This window comes from Acipenser ruthenus, chromosome 6 (genome assembly GCF_902713425.1).
Source record: "Acipenser ruthenus chromosome 6, fAciRut3.2 maternal haplotype, whole genome shotgun sequence".
Lineage (NCBI taxonomy): Eukaryota > Metazoa > Chordata > Actinopteri > Acipenseriformes > Acipenseridae > Acipenser > Acipenser ruthenus.
Window position 1 is genome coordinate 74,188,055 of NC_081194.1, and position 23,223 is coordinate 74,211,277.

The window sequence follows — 23,223 nt, forward strand, 5'->3', positions numbered from 1 at the left end:
CAGAGCTGAATTTTAGCAGAGGATACAAATGATAATCACTCTACCATTCAGTGTTGCAAAGTGGTCTACTGCCGTACCTTAACACAGATGCCAAAGGCTACGATTTAGCAGTACTGTGGTGGAGGTTCTGCTATGGCGCTACATCGAAGGGGTATAATTCTACGATTTTTATTAAATAAATAAACGGATACTCCCTGAATGTTTATTACATATTATTTCAATACCATGTGTGTGCTTTCCCATTTAACTTTGAATGAATTGTCCTGAATACTGTATTTCACCGACAGTTTATTGCAGCATTTTAACTGACATACTAAAAGCGCCGAGACGGGTTTCTTAGTAACTGGTTTAGGGGTCCTTCAGACACTGCTGCACAAATGTCACCTTGCTATCATGATCAAATCCCACGTTTACTTGGTTGCTTATCAGTTATTAAAATAGTTATCACAAATCAAACAAAAAATGTCACTCTCCTCCATCTAAATGATTGAGGTTGGCTTGTCAGAAATAGAGAGGAATTTACCACAGAATGGTCATGCATTAAAAGAAGTGGAGTGTCTGAATCTCACGTCATCTGTGAATACTGACTGACGGACTTCTCTGTGAAACATGGTGGGCATCATGACTGTATCACTCACATAGGTAAGAAGAAACACCAGCAAAATCTGACACTCCTCATTACTGTATGTTTGTGCAAAAGGGTTTTGAGGTTTAACTCGCTTTACATAAGAACATAAGAAAGTTTACAAACGAGAGGAGGCCATTCAGCCCATCTTCCTTGTTTGGTTGTTAGTAGCTTATTGATCCCAGAATCTCATCAAGCAGCTTCTTGAAGGATCCCAGGGTGTCAGCTTCAACAACATTACTGGGGAGTTGGTTCTAGACCCTCACAATTCTCTGTGTAAAAAAGCGCCTCCTATTTTCTGTTCTGAATGCCCCTTTATCTAATCTCCATTTGTGACCCCTGGTCCTTGTTTCTTTTTTCAGGTCAATAAAGTCCCCTGGGTTGACATTGTCTATACCTTTTAGGATTTTGAATGTTTGAATCAGATCGCCGTGTAGTCTTCTTTGTTCAAGACTGAATAGATTCGATTCTTTTAGCCTGTCTGCATACAACATGCCTTTTAAACCCGGGATAATTCTGGTTGCTCTTCTTTGCACTCTTTCTAGAGCAGCAATATCCTTTTTGTAACGAGGTGACCAGAACTGAACACAATATTCTAGGTGAGGTCTTACTAATGCATTGTAGAGTTTTAACATTACTTCCCTTCATTTAAATTCAACACTTCTCACAATATATCCGAGCATCTTGTTGGCCTTTTTTATAGCTTCCCCACATTGTCTAGATGAAGACATTTCTGAGTCAACATAAACTCCTAGGTCTTTTTCATAGTTCCCTTTTTCAATTTCACTATCTCCCATATGATATTTATAATGCACATTTTTATTGCCTGCATGCAATACTTTACACTTTTCTCTATTAGATTTCATTTGCCATGTGTCTGCCCAATTCTGAATGCTGTCCAGATCATTTTGAATGACCTTTGCTGCTGCAACAGTGTTTGCCATTCCTCCTATTTTTGTGTCGTCTGCAAATTTAACGAGTTTGCTTACTATACCAGAATCTAAATCATTAATGTAGATTAGGAATAGCAGAGGACCTAATACTGATCCCTGTGGTACACCACTGGTTACCTCACTCCATTTTGAGGTTTCTCCTCTAATCAGTACTTTCTGTTTTCTACCTGTTAACCACTCCCTAATCCATGTGCATGCATTTCCTTGAATCCCTACTGCGTTCAGTTTGAGAATTAATCTTTTATGCGGGACTTTGTCAAAAGCTTTCTGGAAATCTAAATAAACCATGTCGTATGCTTTGCAGTTATCCATTTTCAATGTTGCATCCTCAAAAAAGTCAAGTAGGTTAGTTAGACATGATCTCCCTTTTCTAAAACCATGCTGACTGTCTCCCAGGATATTGTTACCATATAGGTAATTTTCCATTTTGGATCTTATTATAGTTTCCATAAGTTTACATATAATAGAAGTCAGGCTTATTGGTCTGTAATTACCTGGTTCGGTTTTGTCTCCCTTTTTGTGGATCGGTATTACGTTTGCTATTTTCCAGTCTGTCGGTACAACCCGTGTCAAGAGACTGTTGCATGATCTTGGTTAGCGGTTTGTAAATAACTTCTTTCATTTCTTTGACTACTATTGGGAGGATCTCATCTGGCCCAGGGGATTTGTTAATTTTAAGAGCTCCTAGTCCATTTAACACTTCTGCCTCTATTATGCTAAAGTTATTTAAAACTGGATAGGAACAGGTCGACATGTCGGGCATGTTGTCCGTGTCCTCCTTTGTAAAAACCTGTGAAAAGTAATCATTTAATATATTTGCTATTTTTTTTTTCTTCATCTATGATTTTGCCATTTGTGTCTCTTAGACATTTAACCTCCTCTTTGAATGTTTTCTTGCTGTTATAATATTGGAAAAATATTTTGGAAATGGTTTTAGCCCCCTTAGCAATATTGATTTCTATCTCTCTCTTGGCCTTTCTAACTTCCTTTTTGACTTGTGTTTGCAGTTCCAAGTACTCTTTCTGTGTACTTTGTTTTTGGTCCCTTTTAAACGCTCTGTAAAGTGCCTTTTTTTGCTGAATATTTTTTTTTAATTGATCTATTAAACCATTTTGGCCATTTTGTTTTAGATTTAGATTTGTCTACTTTTGGGATGTAATTGTTTTGCGCCTCTAGTACTACATTTTTAAAAAACAGCCATCCTTTTTCTGTGGATGTTTTCTCTATTTTACTCCAATCTAGTCTCTGTTTCATACCTTCATAGTTTTCTTTAATTAACAAATTATTGGATACCACACAGCATTTTGGTAGAGAGAAAAGAAATTTTCTAACCATGGCGTGAACAGCCAAAATATGTGTTTCAACACTGCCCTGTGGAGATGGGGGAGTTCAGGTCGCTTCGTTAATCTGATCCTGGACCTAGCTGGACCAAGCCCACAGGTCACCACTTAGAAATTACTTTCTAGCGCTAAATTTGGGGTTGGATTTGAACCAGCAAACTAAAAAAGGAAAATGATTCTAGATCCACTTACAGTTCTTGATATTTTATCTCCAAAAATGGCTCCTTTTGTCATTTCCAGCAGATCTCTTGAATTTAAAAGGTGCACACGCATGCAGAAGAGGAACATGTACAGCCAATTACCTGCTGTATTCCCCTTTTTATATGCGTGTCATTCATCTGAAATACTATTGCGATGTCCATTTAATCTGCAACACAAATGACTCTGCCAGACGCTTCCATTCTAAATGAATTATTCTACAGAATAAATACCTTCTTTGTTTCTGTTCACTGACTCTGCATCATTAGATAATGACCTGCAAAATAAAAATCCACAATTATAACTCTCTCAAATACTGCACAGTGCAAAACCAACATTCATCCCATATCAAACACACAACCAAAGCTATGGCTGGCTTGTTTTGATAAGAAACAAGTAGGAAGTCTGTAAATCTTGAAGAGCAGGTCTCTTGGACAATTTTTACTGGCAAATTATCAGCCTGTAAGTTGCAGTCCTGGTCAAAAAGTACTGTCCATAAGAGAGTTAAACAAGATAATTAGTAGCACAATGCACTTTCGGTGCTGAAAGTTTTTGGGTAAACTGTGACCTCATCATCTCTAACCTGGATCACAGCCTGGATATCTGTGAACCAGCTGTTTGAGTGAAACACAAGGATGGCAGTTACATCTGCGTTTACATGGTAAACGGAAAATTCCTTTGATGCCATTAACTCATGCGTACCTTGCTTCCCACTGCAAACCGAAAGAGCGCTGACTGTAGTAGAATAGTTTGTTGTTTATTGTAAAGAGCTGGTGGTGGGGACGTGTATTTTTGTTATTTGTTTTTTCAGATATGGAATCTGATATTTTGAGACGGTGTAGATGCTTGTGGGTCTTAATTCAGTGCAATGCGTTCACGCAGAATCGCAGACATGCATGCTTATGTCTTTATTAATATAACAAGGGGACAGATTGAAGATGAGTTGCCCCTCTTTAAATAAAGCAAAAATACTGCGTGTAATTATATATAGATATATATATATACATACATACATACATACATACATACATATACACACAGTACTGTGCAAAAGTTTTAGGCAGGTGTGAAAAAATGCTGTAAAGTAAGAATGCTTTCAAAAATAGACATGTTAATAGATTATATTTATCAATTAACTAAATGCAAAGTGAGTGAACAGAAGAAAAATCTAAATCAAATCCATATTTGGTGTGACCACCCTTTGCCTTCAAAACAGCAACAATTCTTCTAGGTACACTTGCACAAAGTCAGGGATTTTGTAGGCATATAGTCAGGTGTATGATTAAACAATTATACCAAACAGGTGCTAATGATCATCAATTCAATATGTAGGTTGAAACACAATCATTAACTGAAACAGAAACAGCTGTGTAGGAGAAATAAAACTGGGTGAGGAACAGCCAAACTCAGCTAACAAGGTGAGGTTGCTGAAGACAGTTTACTGTCAAAAGTCATACACCATGGCAAGACTGAGCACAGCAACAAGACACAAGGTAGTTATACTGCATCAGCAAGGTCTCTCCCAGGCAGACATTTCAAGGCAGACAGGGGTTTCCAGATGTGCTGTCCAAGCTCTTTTGAAGAAGCACAAAGAAACGGGCAACGTTGAGGACCGTAGACGCAGTGGTCGGCCAAGGAAACTTACTGCAGCAGATGAAAGACACATCATGCTTACTTCCCTTCACAATCGGAAGATGTCCAGCAGTGCCATCAGCTCAGAATTGGCAGAAAACAGTGGGACCCTGGTACACCCATCTACTGTCCGGAGAAGTCTGGTCAGAAGTGGCCTTCATGGAAGACTTGCGGCCAAAAAGCCATACTTCCGACGTGGAAACAAGGCCAAGCGACTCAACTATGCACGAAAACACAGGAACTGGGGTGCAGAAAAATGGCAGCAGGTGCTCTGGACTGATGAGTCAAAATTTGAAATATTTGGCTGTAGCAGAAGGCAGTTTGTTCGCCGAAGGGCTGGAGAGCGGTACACGAATGAGTGTCTGCAGGCAACAGTGAAGCATGGTGGAGGTTCCTTGCAAGTTTGGGGCTGCATTTCTGCAAATGGAGTTGGGGATTTGGTCAGAATTAATGATCTCCTCAATGCTGAGAAGTACAGGCAGATACTTATCCATCATGCAATACCATCAGGGAGGCATCTGATTGGCCCCAAATTTATTCTGCAGCATGACAACGACCCCAAACATACAGCGAAAGTCATTAAGAACTATCTTCAGCGTAAAGAAGAACAAGGAGTCCTGGAAGTGATGGTATGGCCCCCACAGAGCCCTGATCTCAACATCATCGAGTCTGTTTGGGATTACATGAAGAGATAGAAGCAACTGAGACTGCCTAAATCCACAGAAGAACTGTGGTTAGTTCTCCAAGATGTTTGGGCCAACTTACCTGCCGAGTTCCTTCAAAAACTGTGTGCAAGTGTACCTAGAAGAATTGATGCTGTTTTGAAGGCAAAGGGTGGTCACACCAAATATTGATTTGATGTAGATTTTTCTTCTGTTCACTCACTTTGCATTTTGTTAATTGATAAATATAAACTATTAACATGTCTATTTTTGAAAGCATTCTTACTTTACAGCATTTGTTCACACCTGCCTAAAACTTTTGCACAGTACTGTATATATATATATATATATATATATATATATATATATATATATATATATATATATATATATATATATATATATATATTATGTCATCATATGCATAGTTGGCTTTTCAAAGAACATTCTGTATATTGTTTTGTACTCAAATTGTAAGAGCATTTTACACGTATCTATACAGCTCCCTGATACCTTTAGAAATTTTGAAAATAAATAAAATAAATAAAAAATAAGCAGATAATAAGTATGTGATGGTTAATATATTATAATAATGTAATGACATACTGAATTATTTTCCTTCAGTCTGGTCAGGGTAACTTTCTTCTTCAAACCCGATGTCCGCACCACTCTGATGTGAAAGTGCACCCCTTACATAATAAACACATTTCCCTTTTTGTTTTGGCATTTTTGATACTTACTAGTTATATACAGCGCTACACTTAATAAAACATTGAACACAACATCTAGTTTTCATCGTCACTTTAATACGAGTAAAAAGTTGTGTGACTAAACACACCTACAGCACAGAGGTGGGAAAAGCTTGCAAAAAGGAAAATGTACAATATGTGCTTGTTTCCTCTATTTTTAAAATGTTAAACTCAAGTTTTTTTCAATCGCCTCCCCTTACATCGCATGACGTGCACATGATAAAGGCACACTGCTGCTCTGAAGGGGTGCACGATCTCACGGGATGCACCTTCATACGCTACACAGGATCGGTGAAGACAAAGGGTGATTACCCAGCATGTCATTCATAAGGCTGAAGTAAGGAAAGATTGATAGATTCTCCCCACTTCTGTTTGTTTTTTTTGGTTTCTAGACTACACTAGTACTGTGCTTTAAAAACATCAATGACAAACTTGATCCACAGTTCTCTTAAATCCCCCTTCATGATTTTTTCCGCCATCCTTTTAAACACTTCTGCACATCTCTGTTTCTTGCCATCAAGCTGTTTTATGACTTAAAAATCCTTAATAAAAGTAGCTGTGTTTTCTCGCATGTGCCGTCATGTTTACTGCTGTGAGTATTTGTTATTGTGTGTGTCTGTTGTGGTTTACACTTTATAGTCGGAATATGCCGTTTACATTGCTTTATATTCCACTAGTGCAATATGCCACCTCCAATATTCCTCTTCGTATTCCGGATAGGCTGTTTACATGGCAGAATATATATATATTCGGATTATTCAGTATTCCGAACGCTAGTGGAATATTACTGGCCATGTAAAAGCACTGAATGTCAATTCATGATACTAGATGGCCATTATGACCCATAACTCTATAGGCACGACTGTCACAGAATGCAGAGCAACAGTTAAACAGATGGAAATGAGGAACTAGTTTGCCAGGTCTGATACAAATTGTTCTCATAGTTACAATGTTGGGTCTTGGAAGGCTTGATTCTAAAGTTTTCATTACAAAGGGACTGTAGCAGGGCAGAAGAGAGCCCTGCACATAGTTAGTGGGGCAGGGGAAAGCCCTGCTTGTAAATACATGTTTTGTATTGTATTGATATTTAAAACAAGTGTATTGTTTGGTGTTTATTTAAAGCAGGTGATGTTACTGGTGTTGTGTTTAAATGTATTGTGTTTATTTAAAACATGATGGTTTGTTTGTTATTGTTTGGCAGCGTGGATGGGGTTAAAGCCCGATCCCTTGAATGGGACCATCTCTGGATTGATTCATTTATTGCCAAACCAGAGATGGTCACATGTACAAAAACCTGCAGCTTTGGCTGAACAGGGTGGGCGTGTTCAAAGTGGAGAACGAGACAGCGAGGTAGAGAATTAAAAACCAAAAGTAAAAAGATAACAATTGCTACGTGTTTAAGCGCTTTGGGATTAGAAAGGCACTTTATAAATAAAATGTATTATTACGTGTGCTGAAAGCACAGTGCTTGTTTGGTGGTTTATTTTGTATGTGTTTGAGAGTTGTTTTGATTCAACCCTTTATTTTGCTCTGTGAGCGTCGTTTTTGATTCATTTATTTTATTTTTGAATAAAAACGCACTGCAGCGCATCAACCCGCAGTCCTGCCTCCGCGTCAGCTTCCTGGTGTCCTCGTTCAGCCATCCTGTCACAAGGCCCTTCTCTGTTTGTCACAACAGGTAAAGAATGTATAATACACAGAGTAACTATAAATGTAGCCCGGTCCATGTCAAAAAAGTAATTTAATTGTCGTCACATCAAAGTAATTTATAAAACTTTCCCTGTCAGTCACCTGCCATCCTTGAGCCTTCTTTAAGCACACACACTCCACAAACTGGTAAATGAAGTAAAGAAAGAGATGGATAAGAATGAGCTGTGGTTGTTGTAAAGCTATGTATGATGTAACTACTTTTAACAATTTCTAAAATATGATGGGAGGCAAAACCAAATTGTGTCACTAGAATATGGTTTGTTTGTACGACATGATTACAGTAACTGAGACAAGCGTAGAACATGGACGCGATTCATTCATGTGACCTGCGAGCGTGACACACAGCTGCTCATCCACACCATGAATTTAATTTAAAAACAAAATAATTAAATTAAATGATGTATTTAGTGTACTTACCATTCAAATTCGTCATCCAGCTTAAAAATCAGTTTTAAAGTAACTATTACAATGGATGCCGCTTTTATGTCATAGTTTATAGGGATCATCGGTTTAGCCAAGGGGTCAAAGGTTAAGGATGCCTCCTCGCCCATCCCTGTCCTTTTTACCACTCTCCATATGTAGCTGTGAATTTCATCTGGGGAAGCAGTACAGAACAGAATTATATATATATTAATTAATGAGAACACTCTGGACATGTGATGGGAGTAATTCCACAAACACTGTACAGTATAAAACACAAATCAGCTCCAATATACAGAAATGTAATTTAAAATGTACTTTAACAACCGACACTGATTCCACTCACTTGCCTAGTGGCCTTTTTACTATTAAAGCTATTATTTGAAGCAAATACGTGTACTGTATTTCTATTTACTGAAGAAACTTTTACAAGCAATGAAGAAGAAAAAAACCAAGCATGTATAAGAATAAACAAAGCCAAAGGATTAAGCTGTTGCCAGGTCAACTGTAAAGCTGCAGCTTTTAATCTACACATGGCTAACATGTTATTATTGCTCAAGCAAAACGGCTGCCAAAATATGTGTTCCCCCTTTGTGTTTCCAGAATTACTCTCCTGGAAATAAGAGACATTTGTATTGCTGAGATTTATTTGTAGCTTATGTTGTACTGCAAAACCACAACATGGTCTATATATGATCAGCTGAAAATAACTTCAGCCTCTAGATTGCATGCTCTACTCTCAAACAAGCACAGTGACAGATGAATACCTGCAGACCGACAACCAATACCCCAGCACCTGTCGGTTTTGCCTCCACTCCAAACCATTTGATTAAAAGGCCTGTTGCACTCAAGTTAGTAACGATTGCTGGAAGGTAGTGTATGCACTGGGATGAGTAAGAATATTTTAGTGAGGTCCTCATCTAAGATAAAGCCTGGGGATTGCAATTCAAATAGATTGATTTACATACCTGGCAAATTAGCTTCCATGAGGTATTTAATGCAAAGTATATTGGGATGCAAAACACAGTTTTCAGTTATTTCTGGAAAACGGGGCAGGTCCAAAAAAGCTGCAATCTTGTAAATGTGTTGTTGTATGCTTTCACATGACGGGAAGGACTAGGATTAAACACAAAAGAAAAAAAAAACCTTAAACATCTAAACACAGTGCATTTCCCAATTATTTTGTGTTTTTCCATAATTTATTTACTCATTCCGGCCTTTTTCATCACTGTGGACTGAAGTGCAAAACTTATGGATAATGACCTCATGCACGTTACCTGTCAATTAACCCCAGGCTTCAATCGGCACAATGAACCCTCCCTAGTTTAAATCACCTTGCAATTCAACCCTTCTACTACTAAAGCATTGCATAAGTCAAGCATGTCTGATCAGATCTGCGTACAATACCCAAACTCAAGAGAGTCAGGTCAGCGTCTCGCTCTCATTGTACAAGCCTGTGTTAACAGAGGAGCACCTCCCTGAGATTAAATACAGCAATTAAAATAGATTATCACATATTGTGTAAAGAACTGTTCAACCCGACATATTTCCTTACCATGTATTAACCTAGACATTGTGAACAAATTCAAAGCAATGCTGGTGGTGGATCTAACACACTAAATCACCAAGCACCCTATACAGGGTGAATCAGAAAGTACGCCGCACAGGGACTTAACCTGATAGATCATTTTTGTGTTGGTGCAAATTTGTTTAGATAAGGTTATGTAATATTTATAACTTTCAGGCAAGCAGCTCCCAAGACAGAGCTGCAAAGCAGATATCACAACTGGAAAATGGAAGGTGAATATTACAGTATGTAGAAAGAGAGACTCCCAACGTACACCAGTGTATCAAATTTGAAGTCAATAACTTTTTTTTTTCAAAATAAGCTGGCGACCAGCGCAATCCATCGCCTAATACTATATTTGCGAAAGCTACTTTATTAAATATTGAGATTTGAGTATTATCACTCAGTCCATTTTGTCATATTATCATACTGTAAGGCGATACATAGTACATAATAGCTATATATATGTGCACCAAAAAATAAAAGAATAAAAATATGTAACCAGGTGCTTGTCAGAGATATTTGGGTTCATGTATTTACCCATTAGGAGGCTGTGTGGTCCAGTGGTTAAAGAAAAGGGCTTGTAAACAGGAGGTCCCCGGTTCAAATCCCACCTCAGCCGCTGACTCACTGTGTGACCGTGAGCAAGTCACTTAACCTCCTTGTGCTCCGTCTTTCGAGTGAGACGTAATTGTAAGTGACTCTGCAGCTGATGCATAGTTCACACACCCTAGTCTCTGTAAGTCGCCTTGGATCAAGGCATCTGCTAAATAAACAAATAATAATGTATAGAAGCTGTACGCCTTTCTTAAGAAAGGCATGATGGGATATCAGCTGAGCCCTTGTCAGAGGATCTACAAAATTGCAAAATACGGTAACTCCAGTTTAATGTAACAGTTGTGATGGTGATCCAACGTGTGCTTAAAATTAACAGCTGCATTCAAGAAATTTAGAACAAGAACACTTAAGGTTTGTGTGTTGCACACATCGTGCCATGAACAAAATGATCTGAAAACTTAAAATAATTATTTTCATGAAGGGTTGTAATGCAGCAAAAAGCTGAACAATTAAACAAAAAGGAAGTGAAAAGGTTACCATATCAAGCTGAAAAGTTTTTTGTGAACTCCAATAAACCAGCGTTATCTTTCACCCACCTCGCCCCTACGTGCCACGATGAGATCAGTGCCCCCGACTGATCACACACCTTAAAACTAATTGAAAACCCTGGTTTAGTCTACATAACACAGAAACCAAAATCAAAAGGACCAATGGCAAACATCCATTTTTATTAGATGATACTAGTGAGGACCATTAATCAAAACTGTGTACAAATTGAAGAGCAAAAGAATCTCTCAAAACTCTTAGGGTCTAAATTACACAATAGTCAAAGTACACCAAGCAACTCAAAATTGTAAATTAAAAGTTGTTTTTTTTGGTTATAACATTAACAGGTTGATTTTCATTTCACACAGACTGGTACAAAGCTGGCACTTAGTCACATGCCATACAGCAGAGGTCAAGGTTGAAGGTGAAGTTTGCATTGTTTCTATGTTCAGTGACTGATAAAAGTGTCTTTACAATAAATAAATATACAGTACACCATATATTCACACAATCTGGAAGTGTACCTGCCTCGACAGCCCAGTGCAAGACATAAGAGACAGAAACAATTACACAACAATTCTCATTTAGTCACCCAGGCATTTCAAAAGACCAAAAGTGCACTTAACTTTTTTTCCTATGGGAAATTTGCGATTCCTTTTCTCTTTTAGCAGGAGGGAAGATGTAATGATGTACCCAAACCCACTAAATCAACATTTATCTGTATTAATACACCAAACCACAAACGACTGTACAACACATGCATGATTACCTGAATCCTGGCAACAGCTCCAGGAACAAAGGAGGCTGTAACTCTAGAAGTTGACAGGCCAATCCAGGTGGAACGATGATGGATCGAGACAAGTAAGAACAAGCAGAAGTGTCACTTGCACAACTGCCAACGTGCTACAGTGAGAACTAGATTGCAGGCAGAAGCAATCTGCTCACCCACTTGCTAGTTATGGGTGCAACGCATTGAAAAATGAAGAATCAAAAATAAAACAACTTGTAATAACTATACAGAAAAACGTAGCGCCCTTAAGAACGTGGCCCAGATTCAACAATATTCATATGTTACAGCACGTTCTTTGGTTATGTTATTACATTTTAAATACTTTAGAAGTGTCTCCACAAGATCGCTCAGCTGAGATGCTTTCTTGATTTTACTGTTTTACTGCACAATGTCATTGGGCCAAAATGAATCTATGTTGCGTCGAAGTACAAAGCAGAACTGAGCCTTTATTTTTGTAATCAATTGTAACTATGTCCTCAAATATACTATAGGAGATGTGCATTTTTATCAGTAAAATGAAAAAGTGCATCTCCATGACCTATAGTTACGGTATGCATGTGTGACATGTACAGCAAGTATATTTTGTCATTTATGACCTACTTAAATAGAATGTTCACTGGCAACTACAAGCAGCAGCGTTATTGGTAATTTCACATAAGGAAAATATCCCTCATTAAAACAGGTTGTAAACAGGTTGTAGAATGAATATACGGATTACATATCGTTTGCATTGGTTGAGATATGACTGGAGGACACAACAACTATGGCCGCACATTTTTTTTTGTTTATATCAGACAAATGACCATGTTGAAACTTTATCAAGCTAACCATAAAGTAGAGCAGTGTTATCAACATGGCCAGAGCTTAAAACAATGGAGCCGTGAAACGGCTTGGAATGGACACCTGCAAGGGAACTTGAATGTTAGTCTCTCAGTGTTTGGGATTATAAACTAACCATGGGACTTTGATATGGCTTTATTATTAAGCCACAGTTCAAAGTCATATTACGTCAGTGTAATTTCAACAATATTGAAAACAGTTTATGGCATATTATCAAATTGATTAATATTCCCTATTTATAACCATTTTTTTTTTCTTGGGTTTGTTTTATTCCCATACCAGGATACTTTAAGCTCATCCAATTCCCATGAAGAGAGCGGGCTGGGAGATAGGACCCTCATAAGCTATGGGGACACGCATGACATCTAATCGGATGCTGAACATGCCAGGTTATGGGGGTTCAGTAGTCATCTTCCCGCATGAGCCACGTTTTCCTTTTAAATCAGTGCACAAGAAGACCGTGGCCTCATTTACAAAAGCAATTCGTTCAGGTCAGCACTGTATGTACACAAAAGTATAAAGCATATGCAGTACATCACAACACTAAAGCAGCCTATGACAAAGCAATACAGCACCACAGAAACTTTCCAAGATTATGGTGAATACAGCTACAACAACCTAACTAGCGTTATCTACACTAGCAGGAATTCAGCTACAGTAATAGGCTACTTGAGTTAAACAGCCTGGGCTCAGACACAAAGTTATAAATAACAATACAGCAATGACATACAAAGGACCGTAGGAGAAGGGAGGAGCCTATAATGGGCTCAGGCAGTATTTATACAGCCCACTGCAAAGGAAACACAGAAAGAAGGGTAACAGTGTATTGAGATGCTAACAAGAGGCAGGGAGATTTATGGAATCCCCCGGCACCTCCCAGTTGTATAATTAAGTGCAGGTTATAAGAATAGCCACGCCTTAGATAATTGGTTCTGGGAACTGCTCGTTACAAAAAAAAAAAAAAAAAAAAAAACACATGCAGGAAGCTCTCCTAATATGACATGCATACTTAGAATGCAACCAAGCCTTGTGCTGGTTCCACACACTGATAGAAAGCATATTTGGGTTGTGCCTTGCTAACGCCTCGAGGCTAAATCATCTTTTTTTTTTTAATTTAGGAGATTTTATCTGGAAACCCCCATTTCAAAGAAATTCAGGAAACACCACAGAACAAACATGGGATATGTGAGTGAACAGTTTACTGAAGGGCATCTCAATCACTACACTAAAAGAAGCTGACCATCCCAGCACTCAACAAAAGCACCACTCGGCAGGATCAAATGAAATGCATTCAGATTGCTTTTTTTATTTGTTTTCTTTTAACCACAGGCATGTATAGAGTAAACTTGTATCTGCATGTTTATTTTTTATACACACAAAGGAGATGACTTCAGTACTTTAAACAAACAAGGTTTATTGTATACTGCCAAAAGAAAAGAGCTTCCCTGATCAATAAAAAAGTCTAACAATGCATCTTAAATTTCCATTTCTCTACTCTTCTGATTTTTTCTCTTTGCTTAAATCTTTTATTCAATTCCATTCTCTATTTAGTCATGTAGAATCAACTGATTACCAGTTCTCATTTGCAGTGGAGACCTGCACCCACTAACGATACTCTTGTGAAGTCACTAGTCCCCCGCTTACACTAGACACTTTTTGTGTGTGTGGGTGTGGCCCAGCACCAATTTTCAATATGATTTGCACACCTGTATATTGTACATAAAAAACACATTGGACTGTTCTTTAAACAGCAAGGAAACTAATCAGAATCCCTTACATGGTAGAATACTAATCAGATTCCATTGCATGGTAGAATACTAATCAGAATCCCTTACATGGTAGAATACTAATCGGATTCCATTGTATGGTAGAATACTAATCAGAATCCCTTACATGGTAGAATACTAATCAGATTCCATTGCATGGTAGAATGCAGGCCCTGTAATTTTATTTGTTTATTTATTTTTCATAATTAATGTGACCCACTTCCTGTTGATCCTAGTGTTCTTGCCCCCTTTGCAGCCTCCATCAGCAATGTATGTTTGATTCTATGCTATGCCTCCCTTCTTAGCTGTGTAACTATGGCAATCCATCATCAAACTGCCCTACCCTTCAGAGACAGCCAAAGCTTTTGCAAAGCAGCCAGACTTGTCAGTGTTTACTCTGAAGATGAGGTCTTTCATCAGTGGTTTTGCCTGCACTGAGCTTTTTTTCAACAGAAAGTTTCTTTTGCTATTTTATATTTTAAAAAGGACAACGCATGCAAGTCATTCCTTTTGTGATATTCTAAACGTTCTTCATTACGTTAACGTGATAGTGAAATAGGTAACGTTTATTACACGGACATATACGTGCAAGATGCAGCTAGAATGTTATGCAAGAAGCATTGCAGAACGTAGACAAGGACACAAGCAGTCTTGTAACAGCAGTAAGCTGTTGCAAATGATGACACCCCATTTACTGTACTCCACCTCAAAAACATCATACTTCCTTCTATGCAAATCATTTCTTATAGATTGAGGCTCCAAAAACAATACACACTTTAAGAAATGCATCATTAAAAATTGGTTTGTAAGATACGATAACCTTTAAGATGGAAGTCTCATTTTGAGCCGAAAGATTGAATCTCTTAGTTGCGTCACGGGCATGCAGACCCCAAAAAGCTAACTACATACAACCAAGCTATGCCCCGTGCTAAATCTGGATTACAATGAACATGTTGCCATTTTGTATCAGGTGTTACCTTAATGGTTTTAGATATTTAAAATCACAAGTGTCTTACGTCTACCCGGAAGATATGTGTATCTTTTCCATACAACTTCAGCTCCTCAGGAAAGCTCTGATACACATTGATGTAGGGAATGTGACCCTCAACAACAAACCTGCACAAAACAAAGCAGTCAAAGTATTAATGCTAAAGCACTACTGGAAATCAGTGGATTACAGAGTAACTTCTAGCCCAACATTGGATTCAGTAACTTCTTGTGGTTTTTGGTGCATTAGTGGATGTTTGATTTTTAAAATAAATACTAAATAAATTTTTTTTTTAAAAACCATTAGGTCACCAAGCATTACACATTGTCACAAAAAAATAGGACGACAAAATATGTGCAGTTCAATATACGAGTGTCAACAGTCAGATTTGGGGGAAAATGTGTAATTGGAATGGCATAAACCTACATGCGCACTAAAGCTGTACACACAGATTCACCATCATGGAAGAAAAACACTACATGATTACTGAGGAAAAGATTCCCCGACTGAAGGGCATCTTGAATGTTCTGACACAAGGCTCTGACAGTGCAGTGGAGACTTTGTAAAATGACTTCCACAATAAAGTCTTATTTTTTTCTGAAAGCTGTAAATGTTTTTATCCCACAGAAATAAAAATAAAAATGTTACAAGACCACAACAATGTGGTAGCCATGTTAGGTCACAGGTCAGTCTGAAGGTAACCACTCAAAGGTCAGCACTCCCTTACCTCAAGAGCTCGGACAAAGTGATTGATTCCCTCAGCCACAGCAAGGACATGGAACAGAAAGCCAGTGTCATGGGCATGCTCATGAGCATTCTGGTTCGCTGCCGCTGGGGTCTATGAAACCTGCCGTCGACAGATCCCGAGCACACAGAGGTGAAGTCATCTGAAAAACACAAGAGTCACCGGCACTGAACTCTGCCTTAGAATCCAACATGCTGCCCATGTTAATAAAAATCAGACAACTCAAGTAAAGAAGTCACAGTGCACTGGTTATCCGGACTGGTTGACTTGTAACAGTTAGAGTTATGAACCAACCTGACAATGGTGACCTGCTCCGAGACGTAGAGGCTGGGCCACTGTTCTCGTCAGACTGCCCTTCTTCAAGCTCACTCTCAGACAATGAGGACCAGCAATCCAGGGACTGCGAGTCTGAAGACTGAGAAGACTCAGATACCTGGGAGAAGAGTGGGATTTACATTGATATATGTGCTGTTCATATGCGGTTAGTTTAACCCAGACAAAAAATGGTAATGTTAACAAAATGTTATCAACAAAAATTGACGATGTATCTTTACTAAAGCGTTCCTTTGACATTTCATGATTCGATAATTCATGAATTTCACGGTTAAGCCATTTTAACAATTGTACAAGTACTATATTTTACTGTAGAAAAGCCCTAATTCAATCTAGTAGCGGCGTGTCCGAAGCATCTGCACTCGACCAATAGCAGTCAACTCCTGGGTGATGTCACCAGAAATGAAAAACTGGAGATGGACATTGCAGGAGTTATTTATAGGTCTATAATTACTTTGGGAAATTGAATGGGATTTTGTCTCGTCCTCGGTCTTCTCCCACTTTCATAAAACTATAATCCATAAACACAGCTAAAACTAAAGCCTGTCAATAATGTCAAACACTCTGTACTGCAACTATGAAATGAGAAGTTGAAACTTAAAATTGAAAAAAAAGATAAGTCACTTCTGTGAATTATCGACATCCCTGTCCAATTCATATACTGTGTGTTCATTTGTTGTATATGTAGTTTAACGTAGACTATTTCTTACATCATAGTGTTCTTATCTTTTTTTTTTTAAATTTAGTCATCGCCAATGGTTTTTTACCCGGGTTTTCTCCCTAATTTGGAATGCCCAATTATTTTTTTTATCCCGGTACACCGCTGCAACCCCCCGGCGACTCGGGAAACGGAGGCTGAAACGTGTTCCTGCCAATCCGTCATTTTCGCACTGCGGATCCACACCGAAGCCACCAGACCTATAGTGGACAACACAGATCTGAATGGCTCTACTGCAGACCCGCAGGCGCCCTATCAGCCACAGGAGTCGCTGGTGCGCTGTGAACCATGGATTGCCCTGCCGACCAAAGCCCTCCCTACCCGGGCGGCGATCAGCCAATTGTGCACCACCCCCTAGGAACCCTGGTCACGGTCGGCAATGACATAGCCTGGAATCAAACCTGCAATCTTGAGGCTATAGGGCGCATCCTGCACTCCACACGAAGTGCCTTTACTGGATGCACCACTCGGGAGCCCCTGTACTATATTTTTTAAAAAGAAACAACCTATGTTTTCTATGCAAGATTGTCTTTTTCACTTGTAGTGTAAGAAACAGTGAGTATATAGCAACGATATTCGCATTGCACAACTAGTTAACATGACTATGTTATTTGTATATGCTTTGTTTTGCTGATAAAGTCTTTATTAAATGAAAAATATCAAGATGTACCAGTCAGATCTTTTGCTGCATAATCAGTTGCTGTAAAACTGATTTAGTAAGATTATTGACAGATAAAAAGTACAATCACACACACACACACACACACACACACACACAAACATGCACATACAAATATGCATAAACACAACTGCGATTATCTATCTGTTTTATCAGGCACGGTACTAAAGATGATTAAAGACAAAGGTTCTTTATTTCAGAAGACTAAATTCCCTTTTTAAGAAGTTCTAGTCAAATGGAAATTTATGTTCAAACTTATGTACAGTATGAATCTCTTCCCCCTCCTCTTCTGCTGATGTCACTTTCCATGACCTCCTAAACATTTTCTTTGTATATTAGGTCAGAGCAACAGTGGGGGGAGGGAGGGTATTTTCACATTAAATGAAATGCTATAAAGTACTTTTTTTTTTTATTATATCCGAGAAAGGGAATTGGCGCTTGTATATAGAATGAGCTGGTGTGGCACCGTCTACCGTGCGTTCAAAAAAAAAAAAAAATAGCGTGGCGATGCACTGGTGTGTCTAGGCCTTTATAATCAACACATACAAACCCTCACAAGTGAATTTGTACTGCCACCTTGTGGCTGCTGTAATTGGAGGCTCCAATATGCATGTTTTATTTATAGATATAGTTTTAGATACAGGAGGCTGTGTGGTCCAGTGGTTAAAGAAAAGGGCTTGTAACCAGGAGGTCACCAGTTCAAATCCCGGCTCACTCACTGACTCACTGCGTGACTCTCAGCAAGTCACTTAACCTCCTCGTGCTCCGTCTTTCTGGCGAAACGTTGTTGTAAGCGACTCTGCAGCTGATGCATAGTTCACACACCCTAGTTTCTGCAAGTCGCCTTTGATAAAGGCGTCTGCTAAATAAACGAAGAAGAAGAACGTGCTGTGGTAGTTCTCTTATTCAAGCCAATGCTTACTATCCCTCTTCTACTGCGAATAAAAAAATTGGTTCTTACATTAATTCACACATACAGTACCAGTCAAAAGTTTGAGTACATCTGCTTGAAACCAGGTTTTTCATGATTATCTATGCTTTTAACTGTATGAACTTGTCTATAAACACTTAATAGCAGCTTGCAGCTGCAAAATCCAAATTGCTTAGTGGCCAGGCAATTATTGTGCATTGCGGCCTACGTAAGCTTAAGAGCAATGCAAATTAGGGCTGTCAGTTAAGCCTCCAAATAGCAATCGATTAACTAGGCACACAAAATCGAATCGTTCGAATAAATATCGATGATTGTACCGCCCACATAAATTTTCGCTCCATTCCTCCCCCTTCGACTTGATTATTTTAATATCATTGCTGTTAAGAAAAGTCTTGAGCACAACAATTGAATGCGAGGGGTAATAACACCTTGGTAGTGTATATATATATATATATATACACACACATATACATACACACACACACACAACATTCGCAACAAGCCTAAAGCAAGTTTAACATACTACAGGAGTGTTACTAAAATATTTATTCCAAACAGATTACAGTACTTTGGAATGTAATCTATATAAACAAGACACGAGTTTATGAAAAACATATTTTGTTTTTATTCAGTGACAGCTGCAGCATCACGCATTGCATCTTGTTCTACCTAACCTTCACGATCTGTGAAACACACAATCCCTGAAACATCATCATCATCATCATCATAATAATATAAATTGATTTACTTACCACAACATGCATGCCCGCTATGTATACAAGCCTGTCGTCCTGCTCGGGAATCAAGGCGCCGCGCTTTTTTTTTTTTGTTTGTTTGTTTTTTTTACATCGTATACACAGAGGGGTGTACTTACAAAGCATTTTCAAAACTAATTCGCTGGTAGGATGGGCCCAGCAAATCAGATGCTACTTAACACATGCAGGAAAAGAAGAGCACGCCCACTGCTTGTCTGGCAGAAATACTGTAAATAGCAAGGCAGGGCGTTCGGTGTAGTTTCATTGATAAACTTAAAAAATAATGTTGCGCATTACAAAAATGTAATTATTGAATAGATTATCCAGTATTTATATCGATGTATATAATGAGGAATGGAATCGATGTTCAATTTAATTGCAGCAGCCCTAATGCAAATTACTCAACACGCACAGATAATGAGCTGCAATCATGATAATGAGGGTCGCAATGAGCACCACCTGTGCATCAAGCTATTTGCCGGCCACACTTAGAGCCCAGAGGTGAGGTGAGTTAGGAATACAGAGAGTAGTAGATGCTGTATGAGATTTGTGGAGCACGAAAATCAAACCAAACAAAAAAGTAAGGCTGCAACGAAGGGTACATTTTGACCTTTGAAGGTTCGGAACACATCACTACCTTTGATGGTACTTATTTGCATAACGTCACCATAGCTACTTGTTTATATTTGATTGAAAATCCTATTTTACAGGGAAGCCATATAAATTGAATAAAACATTCATATGTAGTTTAAAAATACGTTATATAGAACTGATGATTTTATAATTTCAATATTTATTTACACGTAATTGATGCTGCTTGCACGTAAGCTTGCATTGTAGCAGCACTAACTGCAGCGGACTGAGGCAAAACAAACTTAATTTAACAGTCACTAAAATAATAATAATAATAATAATAATAATAATAATAATAATAATAATAATAATAATAATATGAACTTACAATTGTAAAGTGACCCCACGGACTGGATGTGCCTCCATGATCAACAAACGCTTGAACAGTTTGCATTCAACTTTTTTTTTTTTTTTGGTCGTCTAGGCATTTAACAAAAAACAAATCCCAAACAGCAGAGGGTTTTCGAGGCATTTCTTTCAATACAGCTCACGCTATACAGCGCTTTGTGGTCGAGATGGCGAATGAAGAAATTTTCCTACGGTTAACACGAGCTGGAGGGGGGCGGACTGTGCTCAGTTTTTTCAAAACTAAAATTATTAGTGTTAGAGTATATTTTGTATGTTTCAAACATATTCTACCATAGCACTTCTCTTACACTGTCTTGTACACGAGGTAGTCAGTACATATTTTACTGAAGCACCACACCCGCTATAGGCACCACCCCAGTGCTTTGGCATAATACTTCATATATGACAGTGGCACCATATAGAGTATAACAATTTGGTAGTGGATTTTAATACAACAACTTTAAGTAATATGCATTATACAAATCAAAAGATCGAATTTTGCATGCGAGTGACATTTAATGTGTGACAGTATTCATGCATTTCCAAACGATTTCTGTTATTAAAAAAAACAAAAAAAAAACACGAATGGCGTCTGACGAACCTTCGAAGGTTTAAAACAATCTTCGAATTCCTGGCTAGCGAACAAACCTTCTAATACAGCCCTACAAAAAAAGGATGTCAGAGGAAGGGCAGCAAAGTCCTCTTGGTACACGGAAAAGAAAAGTTTACTGAAGAGGAGCCGAGAGTCCTTACGGCTGAGGTCACTCAACATGAAACGGAGTAGTTTGAAACAGCCTTGGCCAACATCAGTTCTGCTACCAAAGAGGCCATATGGTCCTCTATAGTGGAGAAAGTCAGTGCTGTGGGTGTTACTAGGAGGACAGTCAACCAGGTGATGAAAAGGTGAAATTCAGCTATTAGGTCTAGGATGACCTGCGAAGTGAGACGATAACACCTTCCCACCTCAACAAGAGTCAGGTGTCACAGCATCAGGAAGTGTACCACAGCAGCCATCCTGAGGCCAACGACAGGTCTCTGCAGGTGTCTGCTTTTATACAGCTCTTAGTTACTCAATTCTACAATGGTTTGCACCTTGTAAGAAGAGGTTTTAAGTTTTTGGAGGGTCAGCAATTGCCTAAGTTCAAGGCAAAATCCTTACATCACATTATAATGTTTGTGCCTGTTTAGTATCCAGATCTCTTGCTCCATGCTCTAGGAATCATAAATACTCTTTCAAATGCACTTGATCAAAGGGCATCGGCCGAAGCACGCCCTGTACATACCACTGTCAATTCAGAAATTAACAGTTTGTTTCATAGGGAGAAGGGGTTGTAGCATTCTGTGGCCCGTGGTCCGGACCACTCAGTGCTGTGACGACACAGTGGTCCGGACCACTCGGACCACTTAGTCACAGTTGTCCGAACCACTCGGACCACTCAGTCACAGTGGTCCGGACCACTCCAGCTGTCCCTGTTATGTTATGATTTCACAGTTTCCTTTTCATTTTCTTTATTGGCAGTTATGTTATTTTCCAAATACGTATCTTTCAGTAATACATGCCAGTGTTTAAGTTTATAATAATGTGCTTGGGACCCGTTACCATTATCATGTGTATTTAGAAAATTGATTTTACATTTCCAGAAACGTTATCCTTTATATAAGGTAAATATTTTCTTGTTTTAAAACTTGCCGATATAATATATAGCCTACATATGCATTATGATAGCCTTAACTACAAAATTCACAATGACAATAATAAAACAAACATGGTGTAGCAGGTTCATAGAGATTTAGTTGTTGTAGATATATTGTTTTTAAATGTCTTACGATGTTTTTCTATGTGTTGTTTAAAGTTATGTTCATGTTGAATAGTACTTTTGCACTTTTGACAATGCCAGTGGCTTCTGTTTACTTTTGAAGAACTTTTCATTTCAGCACAATAACAGGGAATGATGCACATGTCTGTGGAAATAAACAATAATAATATATACTACTAATTATAATAATATTGATTTTATCTCCTATTTTGTCATACTTGTACTTGCTAGAACCGAAGACATTGTATTTTATCTTGCTCTTAATTGTATTATTACTTGTACTGTGATTCTTGAAATGTATTTGTTTACGACTGTAAGTCGCCCTGGATAAGGGCGTCTGCTAAGAAATAATAATAATATAGTGCCTTTCATAACCAAATATCTCAAAGCGCTTCACAAATAAGGGAAAAACAGATAAAATAACACTAAAACAACCATGACATATACAAAGTGATCTACAAAATACTATCACAATTAGAAATAAAGAATTTAATAACAGCAGGGGAAAAGGCAATTTAAATAAGTGGCTTATTTAAAGCAACTCATAATCTCTGATCTCAATAGGAGGTGTTTCAATTTCTACACCTAGGTGCGTAGAACAATGTTACATGAGAAAAAAGTTCGGGAATTCGAAAGGATTGTATAATGGTTATTAACCAAAGATATTGATTGAAATAAGAATAACATGTTTAAAGCGTTGCGAGTTTACATAATTAATAATCACAGTGTATCTTCTTCCAATTATTTAACATTAAGAAACAAAAACGACACAAACACAATGTCTTCTGTGTGTGATTACGTCACCTACCAGCCCTACTGCTGCCTATCCCCGTGCACGCTACACTATATATATATATAAAGACGTGTAATTAAAATATGTCAGCATTGTCTATTAGTAAATGTCTGTTTTGCACTGTATT

The 23,223-nt window shown here is 38.2% G+C and overlaps 1 protein-coding gene across 1 annotated transcript in view; it reads right to left on the minus strand.

Moving 5' to 3' along the window:
- Window positions 1-23,223, minus strand: part of taf1b (TATA box binding protein (Tbp)-associated factor, RNA polymerase I, B) — a 40,217-nt gene that overhangs the window by 11,397 nt on the left and 5,597 nt on the right. The window contains exons 6-11 of the mRNA XM_034019153.3: window positions 16,384-16,522; window positions 16,072-16,231; window positions 15,373-15,472; window positions 9,258-9,405; window positions 8,287-8,464; window positions 3,350-3,393 (exon numbers count right to left, since the gene is read on the minus strand). Coding sequence (XP_033875044.3) covers window positions 3,350-3,393; window positions 8,287-8,464; window positions 9,258-9,405; window positions 15,373-15,472; window positions 16,072-16,231; window positions 16,384-16,522 — 769 coding nt within the window. The remainder of the gene's footprint in view (window positions 1-3,349; window positions 3,394-8,286; window positions 8,465-9,257; window positions 9,406-15,372; window positions 15,473-16,071; window positions 16,232-16,383; window positions 16,523-23,223) is intronic.